General features: G+C 39.9%; 1 protein-coding gene across 4 annotated transcripts in view; it reads right to left on the bottom strand.

The window, feature by feature from the left end:
• Positions 1–13,946, bottom strand: part of ATP8A2 (ATPase phospholipid transporting 8A2) — a 362,223-nt gene that overhangs the window by 300,940 nt on the left and 47,337 nt on the right. For 3 of the 4 annotated variants that reach the window (XM_068143701.1, XM_068143684.1, XM_068143692.1), the window contains exons 3-5: positions 6,087–6,186; positions 5,461–5,559; positions 4,611–4,656 (exon numbers count right to left, since the gene is read on the bottom strand). In XM_068143701.1, the coding sequence (XP_067999802.1) occupies positions 4,611–4,656; positions 5,461–5,559; positions 6,087–6,186 (245 nt within the window). Of the gene's footprint in view, positions 1–4,610; positions 4,657–5,460; positions 5,560–6,086; positions 6,187–13,946 lie in introns of those variants that run through there. The other variant, XM_068143711.1, reaches the window with a different exon arrangement.

The following is a 13,946-nucleotide window of genomic DNA, read 5'->3' as shown; positions in this document are numbered from 1 at the left end:
ATCATTTCACACTACCCGCAGGCTGGCAGTACTGCTACTTGTTTTGGAAATGACCTTCCTTAAAACAAAGGGCATCCTTGCTCCCTGCCAATCAATATCAAGAAGCATCCTTATGTATAATTTAACCAGAGAAGTTTCACTTCTCATCTTTTACCTTGCATTTTATTATGTTTTGACTCTGACATCCAATTTCACTAGTATATCAGTTGGCCCTTACAAGTCTGAGGCTTAGTCATCAAGTCGGCTCAAAGACCTATTGATAAGCAAAGACTAGCTTTGGCAGTTCCAAAAACCTAAATGCCCAAGTTGACATGGAAACAAAAAAACCCAAGATGCTGAAAAAAAATCACCTTGCTTTCCACAGCATCAGACTCCTATACTGCTGTCTTAACACACTCAGTACTGTTCTACTCCAGAACATGTTTTTCCACCTAAGAAGTTTCTCTAGATGCTTCTAAACATACTTAATACTACTTAAAGAGTAAGTGGGTTTGGTGTTTTTGTAAACCAGAAATAAAATAAAGAATTATACCAAATCATTTCTGAGTACCCAAATCCAGCCCAGGTCTGAACACACCAAATACACCTAAACAAACTCAAACTCTTCACTGAAAGCAGCTGCAGACAGTTTTAAAACACTTTGAAAAAGTGCAGTGTGCAATAGATGGAAGTTGAAGAGGCCAGCCCCCTACTGCAGGGTTTTCTCCTCAGTTCTAAGCAATTGACATATATGGCTCATTTGAAATGAGTGAATTCTCAAAACCAGTTTAAGACCAGGCTGGACGAGGCTCTGGTCAGCCTGATCTAGTGTGGGGTGTCCCTGCCCATGGCAGGGGGGTTGGAACTAGATGATCCTTGTGGTCCCTTCCAACGCTGAATGATACTATGATACTATAAAACATAGAACTTCACTGTGGGCAGCCTCAGCTGCCCTACTTGGCTTATACCACTCCACAAAGAGGAATGCAAGATTTGTCAGAACAGATCCAGCACAAAAACAACTCATCCCTTGATTCCTGTCCTCAGGCCACACACTGTAGCACTGAATCCTGAGATTTAATGCTACAGTGGAAGAATGACAGTGAAGTAAACTAACAAAAAATGAATGGGCAGCAACAGAAACATTGCTGGTGCTGTGTCTAAATTGCTGAGCTTCCACCAATACAAATATATGTTGTTTAGGGTAAGAAGAGTTTTCTTGCACCCTTTCCTTCCCTCTAAGCCGCACTTGAATTAAGCTCTGCTTGGTTCAGTACTCAGAAGGCCTGAGCCCAGAAACTGACGTGCAAAAGCCATGTACCTTCAGCTTCGACTCAAGATCCAAACCCTCAAAAGAACTGCAACACTCAGCATCTCTTGTGCCTTAACCAGTTCCCTGTTCCACTAGAACATTTGGAGAATTTTCAGAGCCACCTTTTTCAGAGGTGTTTGCTATTTGCATGCAATGACTGTATTTTGTGGCTTAAAGTACTTGGACCCTGGTCTTGCAGACATTTAATAAAACTTGGTTTCCATGCTTACTAAAATCAATTTAACACAACTCAGTCAAGGAAATTGCTCAACTTTTTTCTAAACTCCCAACTCTACAAGCCAAAGACAAAGCTTCTGTTAAGTTCAGAAATGTTGGAGTTTATTTCACACCTTCTACTGTGTTTAACATAGCTTATAGGAGTACTCGCCTAAGGACAGAAAAGGCTGTCCTCTCCAAAATATTATACAGGGGTCAAATAGATTAATCAATTGTCAAAAGCATCTGGTTAAAGTATGTAAAAAAAGACTATTCTGCTTCAAAACCAGAACTGCAATAAAACCCTTCTATCAAACTCTTTAAACCACACCTAGGTGCGTGGGGTCATTTGAGGAGCTATTCCTCAAAGGGAAGCATTTCCCATTAGTCTTGTGCCATAGTTCAACAGCTCTGTAATTCTGTACTATTTAAGGGCATCCCATAAGGTATTAAATGTTCATTCTGTAATTTGACAATGAGAGGATCAGTACATCAAGTCAATTATTACCAAGCTCTCTGTATCTATGCTATGTGTAGCTCAGGGGCTTCCCTTGGAATTACATTTAGTCTAGTCTGTCCTTGGAGGACGTCTATTCCTCACAGATGAAACTTGTATCCACCTGGAGGAGGAATTAGAATTATCTCTCTGTGCCAGTTGGTATATGGAATCTTTCAGCTCTTTCATGCAATTCTCAATTTTTCCAGACAGATTTTCCATGGCTGAAACCAAAGAAACATGTGTCATGCTATCCTCCAATTGTCTCATTTGATCAGTGAATTGGCCAGTCATAGGAGGAGCTCCACCATAATTTCTTGACACAATCCTGCTTGCCAGAATGTTTGCATAATTAGAAGGAGCAAGCTTGATGAGCTTTTTAGCAAGACCAGTTCCCGCAGGAATGTCATCAGGATTCAGAGTTTCATGTTCACCATAGAGTATCTCTCTAACAGCAAATTCTCTCAGGCACTTAATTCCCTCATCTATGGTAGTCCAGGGTTTAGGATTCCATGGAAGATCGTCTCGGGAAGGGTATCTCAGGGCAACTGCCATTAAAAGGCATATCCACAGATTGACCTTACCGAGAACCTTGCCTAGATGTCTATCTATTCCATTATCCCTCGAGAGAGATCCTAACTGAGCTGCTGACTTGTCTCCAACCATTAGAGCTGGAGCACCTGTATCATAACACCTACTAAGCCAAGCTAGAACTGGCTCCTGATTACTGGTGTAATCTTCATGGACATTTCTTAACTCTTCGCATGGTGAAGAACATTCCGAAATGTCATCTCCCTGTCCATCTACCACATCTTCCTCAACTTGTTGTCCCCATAATCCTCAGAGCCTAATATGCTCCAGCTCCTAATAGAGCTGTACAGTGCTCTCCCGAAGAACTCTCAATTTAGTTTCCAAAGAGAATTTAATTCCTACATACCAAAGCCACTCTGCAAAGCAAACCAATGTTTTCAATAGAAAATTTAATACAAGGATCGTGCTTTGTTGATACACTGCTGCTCAAAACACTGGACAGGAAAAGAAACGCAAAGCCTACACGCGATGCTACGGAAGCATATGGTCATGGCAGGCAGTAAAGTTTGGAACATAGTCATGCAGCCAGCAGATGTCCATCGGAGCAAGTTCAACTGCCTTATACTGACTGCACTGTCAAGACCTCACCATGCTACAAGAACCACCTAAAGACACATACAGAAGCTAAAACTCAATTCAACTTAATCCCATCTTGACCATAAATTAGCTTTTCATTCTTAGAAGTCTCAAGAATGAGCCTCTTCAACCTCTCTCAAGAAACAGGATAGAGTTTTCAATAGAATTTTGAAAACTGTATTCAGACTATTTGTTCAGGTTTTAATTTTTACATCTGAGCATAATTTTTCAAGCACTGAATGCCACTTCGCTCCTTCAGGAACCCTTGTGTCTAGGTTGTCTCTCCACAATTACTGTGATAGAATTCCCTTGATGTGCTGGCACATGTTCTCTAGCTACAAATGAATTCTAGTGTGACCTCTGAAAAAGCAGTCTTTCATACTACCTATAAGAAGGCCTGCTGGACTATGTGAGTGACAATTTCTTATGACTGATAAATAGCATTCTTGAACTTGAAACATCTTCCCATTCTGTGGTAGAGAAATAACCTTGAAGAACTTCCTGATGCTTATTAACACACAACCAACTTCTCAAGTACAAAGGAAAAGACACAAAACAACACCACAACAGCTCAAAACATTCCTGCAAACATTGCGTCTCTTAACTGAAGCACAAAGTCAGCTGCTTTTTCTGTTCCCTGTATTCCTTTAAGTTCCTCTAGCTTTTTGAGACTTAAGTTAAACATGTTTGGGAAGGGGCTCTACTCAGAGGGCAAACCCATGTGTTTCCTGTTTCACTTGAGTGTCACCGTGGAGGAGCATGAGAGGAGCTGTCCAGCACAGGGCCAGAGATGCCCTGACTGAAGCACAGCCATAAATATATTCTTCCTATTTCTACACAAATTTTCAGTTAGTGATGAAAAAAGTCAAAACACCTTCAGATATTCAGTACCAAATAGCATCAATACATAGGGGACACATGTAGGCAGAGGACATGAGTTGTATTCTTTCAGTGACATGACAGAACAACAAATCCACATGAATCCCACAGTTCTACTATATTTTAAGAGCAGCAGAACTGACATAAAGGTAAGGTTTTTTGTGTTTTAAGGGCTTATTGGGGGGTTTGAGAAAAGTTTTTGTTCAGCATGTTTTGAGATTTATTTTTTTTTAAGAATAATTAGCATAGATTTTGGCAGGAGAGTTAACTGATTAGTTTTCTTGAAGGAGCTCAGAATGGTATAACCCTGGACAACCTTGAAATTCGATGAACTTGTAATTTTTAACAATCCCCCTCCATGCCTTGCCTTCAAGTGTTACACTATCAGCATCAGCCTGAAACATTCAGTAGATTAAAAACTTAACACACCATCAACTGCCTAGACCAAAAAGACAGGCATTCCCCATCATCACAGCTATTTAACCAACACAGTTGCTCATAATCAAGTGCTCTAGCATTCAATATTTGCACTTCAAATACTTAAAGGCTATTTAGTCTTACCTATTGTTTTCTTTTTATTCACAGCACTGTCTGCCTTATGCCTTTTCTGCAAGGAAACAAAACATTTCATTACAGATTCCAAAACCATTAGAGCTAGAAACACAACAAATTGCAGGGTGATACACTGGATAACTTTTGCCTTTTTAGCCCTTTTTTTTTCTTTAAACCAAAAATACCACCTACATCAAAATGGTTTGTAAAACAATACAACAGACCTGCCAAGTGAGAGTTCCTACACTGGATGTCAGGCTCACATCTATATAAAATTCAAAAACAGGTTTTGGAGGCAGCATTTTTTGGCAAGAAAAACAAAGGAACAATGATGAACAGTACATTCAGATGACAGCGGCCCCACACATTCTACATGCCACTTGTTTATTCCGATTTCTAAGTTACTGTATTTGTCACAACCTTGCAAAGCAGAAAGGCCTCCTCACTGTGAAAAATACTGAAGCAAGTTAGTACAGAGATGATCCTAAAGAAATTGCTCTAAGGTACCTTGGCACCTCCTGCATTTTCAAGATGCACTAAAAAGGCCACATCTGCCAGGACTCTAGAGTGTCTTACTAGCCAGAGCTATCTAATGAAATCATGAATAAACAAGCTGGAAGAGGTAGAAACAAGTGTCCTTACCTCTACTGGTTCCTTGTTCACCATCTATAACTAAAATGCTTTATTTATTTTAGTATGCTACATGAATTCTAGTCCAGTTCAGAACTTCTAATGTCAACAGATACTTTGCTGCTATTGAGGAGTGACTCAGAATTCAGAGATGCAGTATTTCATGGCATTTCACACAGCTTTTTTCAAATACTGCCTTTAGCACAGCCTTTTCCATAATCATACTTACATAGTCTTCTATGATTTCTTTGATGCCAGCAACTGTTAAAATAAACAGCAATGGCACCAAGGTGGTATACCTTCCTGTCGGAGAGACATCTGGAATTTGCTGTGAAAAGAGGGAGAAGACAATCATTTGGTATTTGTAATTAAAATTCTTTACCAGGGAATTCAGAACTTTATGCAAAGCTCTAAGAAGACAGAGCAGAGAGCTCTCCCATTTGAACCTGACTAACACCCAATTTCATTAGGTAAATTAGCCTAAACTCTTAGTAGATCTGAAGAAACTACTACCATAAAGTTTGAAGACAAAGTGGTTGTACATGCCTTTTCTACTATTTATCCACTCTTCACAAGAAAAGCATTTAAATTATGTGGTTCACCTGGAAGCAGCGATAATATAGACTGACAAACAGCAGTTTCACACATGCTTTGCTCAGCACTACTACATTTTTTTTACAAAGAAAGGTAGCTTGATCTCACAAACTACACTGAAAAAAGTCTAAGTTGCCTTCTAGTTTCAAAGTACACATCTAATTAAAATATGTTCAATATTATCTTTGTGGTTAACAGCTGAAACAACTTTTTCCACATTACAATTTCATTTATAAGCAAAGTAAACCAATAAAGCAATACCTGCAGTAAGGCAATGAAGAGGAAGAATGCATTTGCAGCTTTTCTTATCTGCTCATACAGGAATCGAGGTAGAAATGTCACCACACTGTACTTGGCTGTGCTGCAGGTTAGAAGGTGTTTATTTTAGTACTTCATAGGAATCTCAGACAGTGATTAAGACCAAAACAAAATTTCAAGTAGGTTCCCAAAAGTAGTTATAAAGTAGGTTGGATTGAAAAAGAAACAGCAATCACACAGTAAAGACATATTGCATTTGCCTGGGTTATGAGGAAGAGTTGTACCAAACAACAGAGGTACCACCCAGACCCAGAAAGCTGGCAGTCCCAAGTTAATCACTGATATGTTTGTCATTGGATGAACTATTAATCCAAACTTCAGCACCATGGAGAGGCAATCCTCCACCTCAGTTCTAAGCATTTGACAAGTGCTTACTCCTCATCAAAACATGCAGTTTACAAGTCAGGGAAGGCCCTGTTAGATACAGCAGAAATCAGAAAAGCTCCACTGCTATTTTTAAATGCCTCATTTCCTGGTTCAGAACCACTTGCACACAGTTACAAACGGTCCTTCAAAACCACTCTACACTGAGTTATGAATGGTCCTCCAGAAAAATAATCATTTTTGTCATGTAAGCATTCTCTGGATAGTTTAACTGAAGAGCCATATTACTATCTATTTTTTCTACCTGAAAACAAAAACTATACTGCACTAACTAGTCTTAATCTACATAATGTCTTATCTTCCTCACATCAAATTCATGATGGCCACGAATACAACTTCAGAAAAAAAAGTGTCCAAAGTGATTCCACTAGATCAGAATCAGTGGGGTAAGTTAAACACAGTCAAACAACAACTAAGATCCCATCTTATCACCTAGGTCCTCCTTCAAGCAACTACAAACCCATGCTAGGTTTGAGGCAAATCAGTTACTTCTTGGACTGGCCCTCTAAGGCAACACGACACGATTTCTAGCACTATAGCCCGAAGACTTCCTATTGCTGCTACTGCTCAGCAGAATCCTGTATTCAAATGCTCAGTGTGATATTTCACAGAAGTTTCAGGTGGTCAGACTACAACACAGGCAACTGAGTGAAAACCAGCATCCAGGTTTAAAGCCTGTAGCATCACAGATTTATTGTATAAATGAAGTTACTTCCCTGAAATGCTAATGATTTGTTCCAGCTGTACTAGCTTCTTTAAAGCCACATTTCCTTTGTCTCTCATGTAATAACCTTCCATCAACACAGAAAATAATTAAACACAAGTCTCAGAAGTACCTTGTGACTTGAAAAATATGGGTTAATCAATGTAACAGTTTGGACTTACAAATAAACTCCCCAGGCAATATTAATTACAAATTAAACACTGACAGATTTTCATATCAAAATCCCCCTGGATACCACATTGCTATGACTATATTAAAGCAAGAAATTGTCTGATTGCCACCAAGCTCAAACATTCATTAGAGGATTTACCAGCCATACAGCTAACTGGGGCAGTCAATATTCTTCTTCTAATGATCATGTTAATGCCAACACAATAAGGCTCTTTTGAATGAGCATTATGGACACTAAGTCACACCATGTACTCTGTTGCTTAAGTAACATGACAGATGTCTACAGAAAATAGGTACAGCTTTAGAGAGGGGCATATTCAGCTGTTACCATGCAGACCAAGAACAGTGTATGTGTTATGCATAGTGTATGTATAGTATCAGGAGACAGAACAAGAGGAAATGGTCTGAATTGTGCTGGGGAGGTTTAGATAGGATAACAGGAAACATTTCTTTAAGAAAAAAGTAGTCAGGTGCTGGAAAAGATGCCCAGGGAGACAGAGTCACCATCCCTGGTGATGTTCAAAATATGTGCGGCCGTGGCACTTCAGGACATGGTGGTCTCACATTGACAGCTGGAATCAATTACCTTAGAGGTCTTTTCCAAATGAAAGAATTCTATGATTCTATAAACAAGCAAGCACATGTTATTACCCAAGAAGAAACCTCTGTGGAAAAGCTGATATTTTAAGCAGGAGAACTGGATTAATTTCACCCTGAAGAATAGCTCTCCAAAGAACAAATACTATCCTTTTTTTAAAAGTCTTAAAAAGCTTTGTGCTCCCTCCCAACAGATAAATTCATTGTAAAGAACTTCAGGATAATCAAAGCCTCAAAAAAGTTGTCCGCAGGAGAACAGGCAGAACACTTAGGAGGCTTGCTCATAGCACAATTTTGGTTACTAAAGCTGAGTATCTGCAAAGGTTAGCCCTCTGACCAGCCCCAGTCAGAGCCATCTAATCAATCAAGGAAGCACCTAGTACGCAGCTCCAAAAACACCACGGCTGCAACCAGCAGAGCAGGTTGTAGCAGAGAAAGGAGGGAAGCACAGATAGAAGACAAAGTAACAGTGTTTTTTCCTAAAGCAATATGAGTTAACTACACAAGTTTGACTTTTAAACAGGTATGCAAACAGTATAAGAGATGCCTCCTCTGTATCTGCAACTTAAAAGAATTAAGTCATGTTCCAAATGACACCACTGTGCAGGTCAAGAGGAACACTACCAGACCCTGATTCTTCTGAAAGCAATCACTTTATAATTTCAAAACATTCATGTCATTTGCACACCCTAGCTCACTGACATGCAAATGAAGTATTAAGGATCAGTTATTCTGGGTAATACTAACAAAAAAGTAGCAAACCTTTGCACTGAGAAACTAGCTCCATTAACAGGGAATTTTTGTCTGACAGCTCCCATTAGCTGCCACTTAGCCCGTTTCCCCAGTGCTTTTCAAAAAGTTAAGTTTTACTTTGTTGACTCATCCTTGAACAGGTAAACGCTGCCACTAAGACAGAGCGGCTACTCCCTTAGGAAGTGCGTATGTGATGGCAACACATAGCTGAACACAGCTCTACAGTTTCCCAGTCAGCCATCTAAAGCACGTCCATCCTTTAAGAATTCAAATTGAGAACTCTGAGATGAACTTCCACCTTCAGGCTAACCATTACAAAACCCAAACACACAAAGACAAACACCCACAACAGGCTCTCACTGCAACATGTGGTCTCATTTCCACAGGCAGTAAGTACAACTAACTGTCCTTTTCTAAGCAACGTTCACCCACAAGTACTCCTTTCACACACTTGAAATAGTCTCTAATCCAAGAATTGAAGGATGAATATTGGTTGATGTTAGTGCTTTTAGCACACATCCATTTGCACGAACAATTAGTAAGAAAACCAGACAGATATCTGAAACACTGCAGAGGGGCTGGGTGACTTAAGTGAACAGTAAGACCTCGAACTCTTCTCTCACCAGGAAGGCATTGTTTCCAGTAACATGCAGAAAAGATCAGATGCCTTGTTAAGAGAGAAGGAAGGAAAAAATAACAAGATTTGAATTGGTGCATGATAAGGTCTCACAAGCACACAACGCGTCTTTTCATGGCAAGACACTGCAGCTTCAAAGGTTCTGCTGTAGCTTTCAAACCCAGCAGCAGTATGAACACAAGTTACCTCCAGACAATCATTATTGCTGTGGGAGGCACAGCAGCAATCTTTATGTATTTCTAGTTCTATTGTACTATATTAACACAAAAAACCAACAAGCAGTTATTACGCTTGGTACAGAGAAAGCTCATTCACAGCAATCTCTCACCAACAACGTTCCAATGGCTAGGCCGTTACAAATGTGAGCATCACAAACAAGACTCTCAGCAGTTACAGACATGCAACAAATGAAAGATCATCTCCAGAACGTTAGGGGTTGGAAGGCACCTTGGAACACAGTCCAGTCTCCCCTGCCACAGCAGGATCACCTGGAGTAGATCACACAGGAATGAATCCAGGAATTTTGAATGTGTGCAGAGAAGGAGACTCCGCAACCTCTCTGGGCAGCCTGTGCGAGTGTTCTGCCACCCTCACAGGGAAAGTTTTTCCTTATGTTTAGGCAGAACCTCCTATGCTCCAGCTTGCACCCATCACCCCTTGCCCTATCATTGGGCATCACTGAGAAGAGCTTGGCTCCTACCTCCTGACACTCTCCCTTCATCTATCTATAAACATTAATGAGGTCACTCTTCAATCTCCTCTTCTTGAGGACAACAAGACCCAGCTCCCTCAGCCTTTCCTCATAAGGGATATGTTCCACTGTCTTAGTCATCTTTGTGACTCTGAGCTGGACTCAAACAGCTCCCTGTTCTTGAACTGAGAGGTCCATAACTAGGCACAATACTCCAGATGCAGTGTCACCAGGGAAGAGTAGCAGGGAAGATGGTGTATTTTTGATCATGAAATTTTCTAAAGCAGCAAAAATCAGCTGTTTTTGAATTCTCCAAAGAACACATCATCAAGTCTTACAAGGAGCAACTACTTCTGTGCCTATGAAATTATTATTGGTCAGCTGGAAACTGGGTCCTAAACAACCAGCATTTGTTAAAGCAGGCAACAATTTCTACCTGAACCAAGGGAATTTCCAAGAAACTCACTCTGTCAGATGACTACAATTCCTGGAGAGGAACACTCCAGCCAATAAGGGTTTTACTGCTTTGGATACAGTCTGCATGCTTCCACCTGCTAAGAAAAGGCTAGGTAGTGCTTAAATACTCTGGGCAGCATGAGAAACTCCAAGCTTTAGTTAAAATAGAGGAACATAAAAGGAGTTGCTCTTGCACAGTAAAAAACACAAGACTTGAATTCTACAAGATATTACTGCTCAGAGATTGTCAGAGCAAAGCAAAGAACCAAGAGCCATCACACTTGAACGTGTCACACAGCTCTGGAGTGACACCATCCATAGTCCAAGTGCCTGTTTTGTTCCCATCTTTTCCTGCACTCCTCCAGAGTTTCTCTATAACTGCAATGACATCTTACACAAGTTCATATCAAAAGATAAAACCAAGTCACAACTGTTTAAAGGACATTCTTCTGTCCAGTCACTAAAGTAGCAAATTGTCAAAGATTTCCCAACAAAGCTGTGGAAATAGTGTAGAAAAGGGACAAATCTATTGTCCTGAATTATCCACACAAACCGTTTGGGGGTATCCATTTGAACTTCAACAGAAAACACTTCTAGCAGCTTTAAAATGAAGTGCTCAGTACTTGTGGAGACTCTGACCAATTGGACAATTTACATGGCAAGAACCTCCCACTTTCCCCATACTACTTTGTACAAGCATTCTTTCACTTATACAATAACCAACTAAAGGTACTACTGTATTTAGAAGACTTGATCTTCACCTCCTCTGTAACAGAAAAGGCTGATTGTATCTTACAACCTCAGCCCTTTCTTCTTAAATAACATAATTTGGAAAGAATTATTTAGGTCTGCTGTATTAAGACAGTGAAGCTCAATTCAAGACTTCATACATAAATAAATTAAAGAGAAAAAAAGAAAACGAGAGGAGCAGACAAGTGTCAGCCAGAAAAACAGTCACTGAGATTTAATAGTGTTTTACCAAAAAGGAAATGCAAATTCACACAGACATCTCAAATATGTTCTTTCTTCATTACTTACTAGCAACACATAATATTAGTGTTGTGTCTTACACCAAGACCTAGTAAAGTGGCAGGGTGGTGAGTGCAATACTCATTACTACTACTTCTGCTGGCAAGTAGTGTTTATCTACTCTAATGCAGAAGTTCCACTTCAGGGGCAAGACGTTTAGGCTGACAAATCTATCTGCACTTCCTCAGAAGCTGAATCAGCAACAAGCTTATCTTTAAGTGCTTCACACTTCGGTTGTTATCTTTGTATGGACCATTGCTAAGACAAAAGTACGTGGAAATGCCTTATGAACAGCTGCCCGCTGAAGCATGACAGTATAATTATACCTCTCTAGTTCAGCAAGATCAACTCCTAACTGGAGTTAGGGTTTATCAGAATTTCTAGCTTACCGTATCATGTGTCAGATTGCTCCAGTATCAATAAGATCTCTGCCACACATAGGCAGTGAAAGACTGAACAAACCCATGTTAACCACGTGGCCAAAGCAAGTATTATTACTTCCATTAGAAAGGCCTCCTACAGCAGTGCTTGTGGCAGTCTTAATGCAGAGCAGGCATTAGCATGACTGCTTACGCTCAGTTTAACCTGAAAACAAGACCTAGTGGTCACATTTAATAGAAGCGGTAACATTTTTGCTTCCAAAGCCCCTACCCTGGAGGCTGTTCCTAAAGCAGGCAAATAGAAAAGGCTTTTCCATTTGTTCCCTATTCATGCAATCCCTACAGAAAGGGGAATAGACTCCTGGCTGGTTTTCCAGTAACAAACACGTTAGACAAAGGACTGTTTAGAAGCAGCACTGAAAGCTCTGTAGGCAAGGTATTGTTTCAGCATGCTGCAATACTGACAGGTCATCACTATAGAAATACACTCTTGCTTTTCATTAGCCCTGCTGACAAGTACAACTCAGTAAAGAGCCAACACTGGAACAGTTAACCTAGAAATACCGTCTAAACAAGGAAGTTGAGTAACACAGTTACTGTCCAAACCCAAATTATGCTTCACAACAAACACAAACACACCAAGAAAAACAAAATGTCACAAGTCAGCTAGCTGTCTAAAAGCCAGCGTGCTAACTGCAGTTTTAAAGCCATTACTTCATTTCAAATGATGCCACAACTTAAGCACCTACTGTTCCAGTGACAGGCAAGGATTGAACACTTGTTTTTCCCTTAAGTAACTTCACAGTCCACAGAAACTATATGAAAAGCAGAGCTCTTGAATTCTACCTCAGCCAGCTTAAGAGAACTTCTTACTCTTCTACCCTTTTCTAAGGGCCACCAGTAGTCACACAGTGAGGTCTGTAGTACTGAGCACAAGGACATATGTATATAAACAGCAAGAGATTTATTGTACACAGCACCTCTAAGTGAAGACTCTACTACACAAAGATTCACAAAAAAGATTTAATCACTTCTCATTCACATATTTCCCTTGTATACAAATCAACAGGAGAAGCCTAAGTAGAAATACAAAGAAATACACACCAATGAATACGAGTCAATATTTACAACAGAGAAAAGTAGCTTTGTTTTCATGAACTCAGACTGCATTTAAGCTTTGTCTCTTTTGTCTGGAAGTTACTTAAATAGTCTATCTACAAAGGGGTGCAGAAAAGCAGTTTAATTCACCTGCAGTGTTGCTATTGCTGATGTATAAAATCTATGAAGATATATATAACCCCAACCCCAGTAAAACTTCAAAATGCCACAGAGCAAAGCATAAAGCAGGCAGAAGGGTATTTAAACTCCCTCACATGTGGCTTGCTTTCTTCTAGGCAAAATTCGAGAGTTCAACTGCCCAGGGACTCTGGCCCAAGGTGCAGCCTCCTGAGACCAAAAGATGCAGCAACTTCAAACATCAGCAGAATCTGTAAACACATCAATTCCAGGCTTGCAAGAGTGACTACGTTTAGTGAGTTTTAATGGCTACATTTTTTTCTATAGCTGTACCAAATTCTTTTTTCATTGTGATAGATCACAGTATCAGCAACAGCTGCAGTGCAGGAAAATTAAGTTTTTGCTTATTTACAAGTATATAGTACTGAGTATTACTTTTCAGTTAAGAACACTTAACTCTTCAGTTCTGAGTAGATAACTGATTTAATGTGATTACACTTACACCAGTCACAATATAATAAAACTTCCCTTCTCTGAAGAATTCCAAAATGCTTTTCTGCAGTCAGGCAGGTGATCTGTTCACATGACAACAGAAGAGCTTTCCAAAAGGAATACAAACACTAGTAGCACAAGTGACCAGTGTCTGAACTCTACCAAAAGCCAAACAAACACAAGAAGGGACAGTCCTATCTAAAGAGCAAAGGTACACTTTAATGCAAGAGGAATGCTGGTCCACAGCACTAAG

This window comes from Melanerpes formicivorus, unplaced genomic scaffold (assembly GCF_026170545.1).
Source record: "Melanerpes formicivorus ecotype bairdi unplaced genomic scaffold, bMelFor1.0.p_v2 SCAF_1, whole genome shotgun sequence".
NCBI classification, from domain to species: domain Eukaryota; kingdom Metazoa; phylum Chordata; class Aves; order Piciformes; family Picidae; genus Melanerpes; species Melanerpes formicivorus.
The sequence above is the reverse complement of the archived record's forward strand: the minus strand, read 5'-3'. Positions and strand labels throughout refer to the sequence as shown.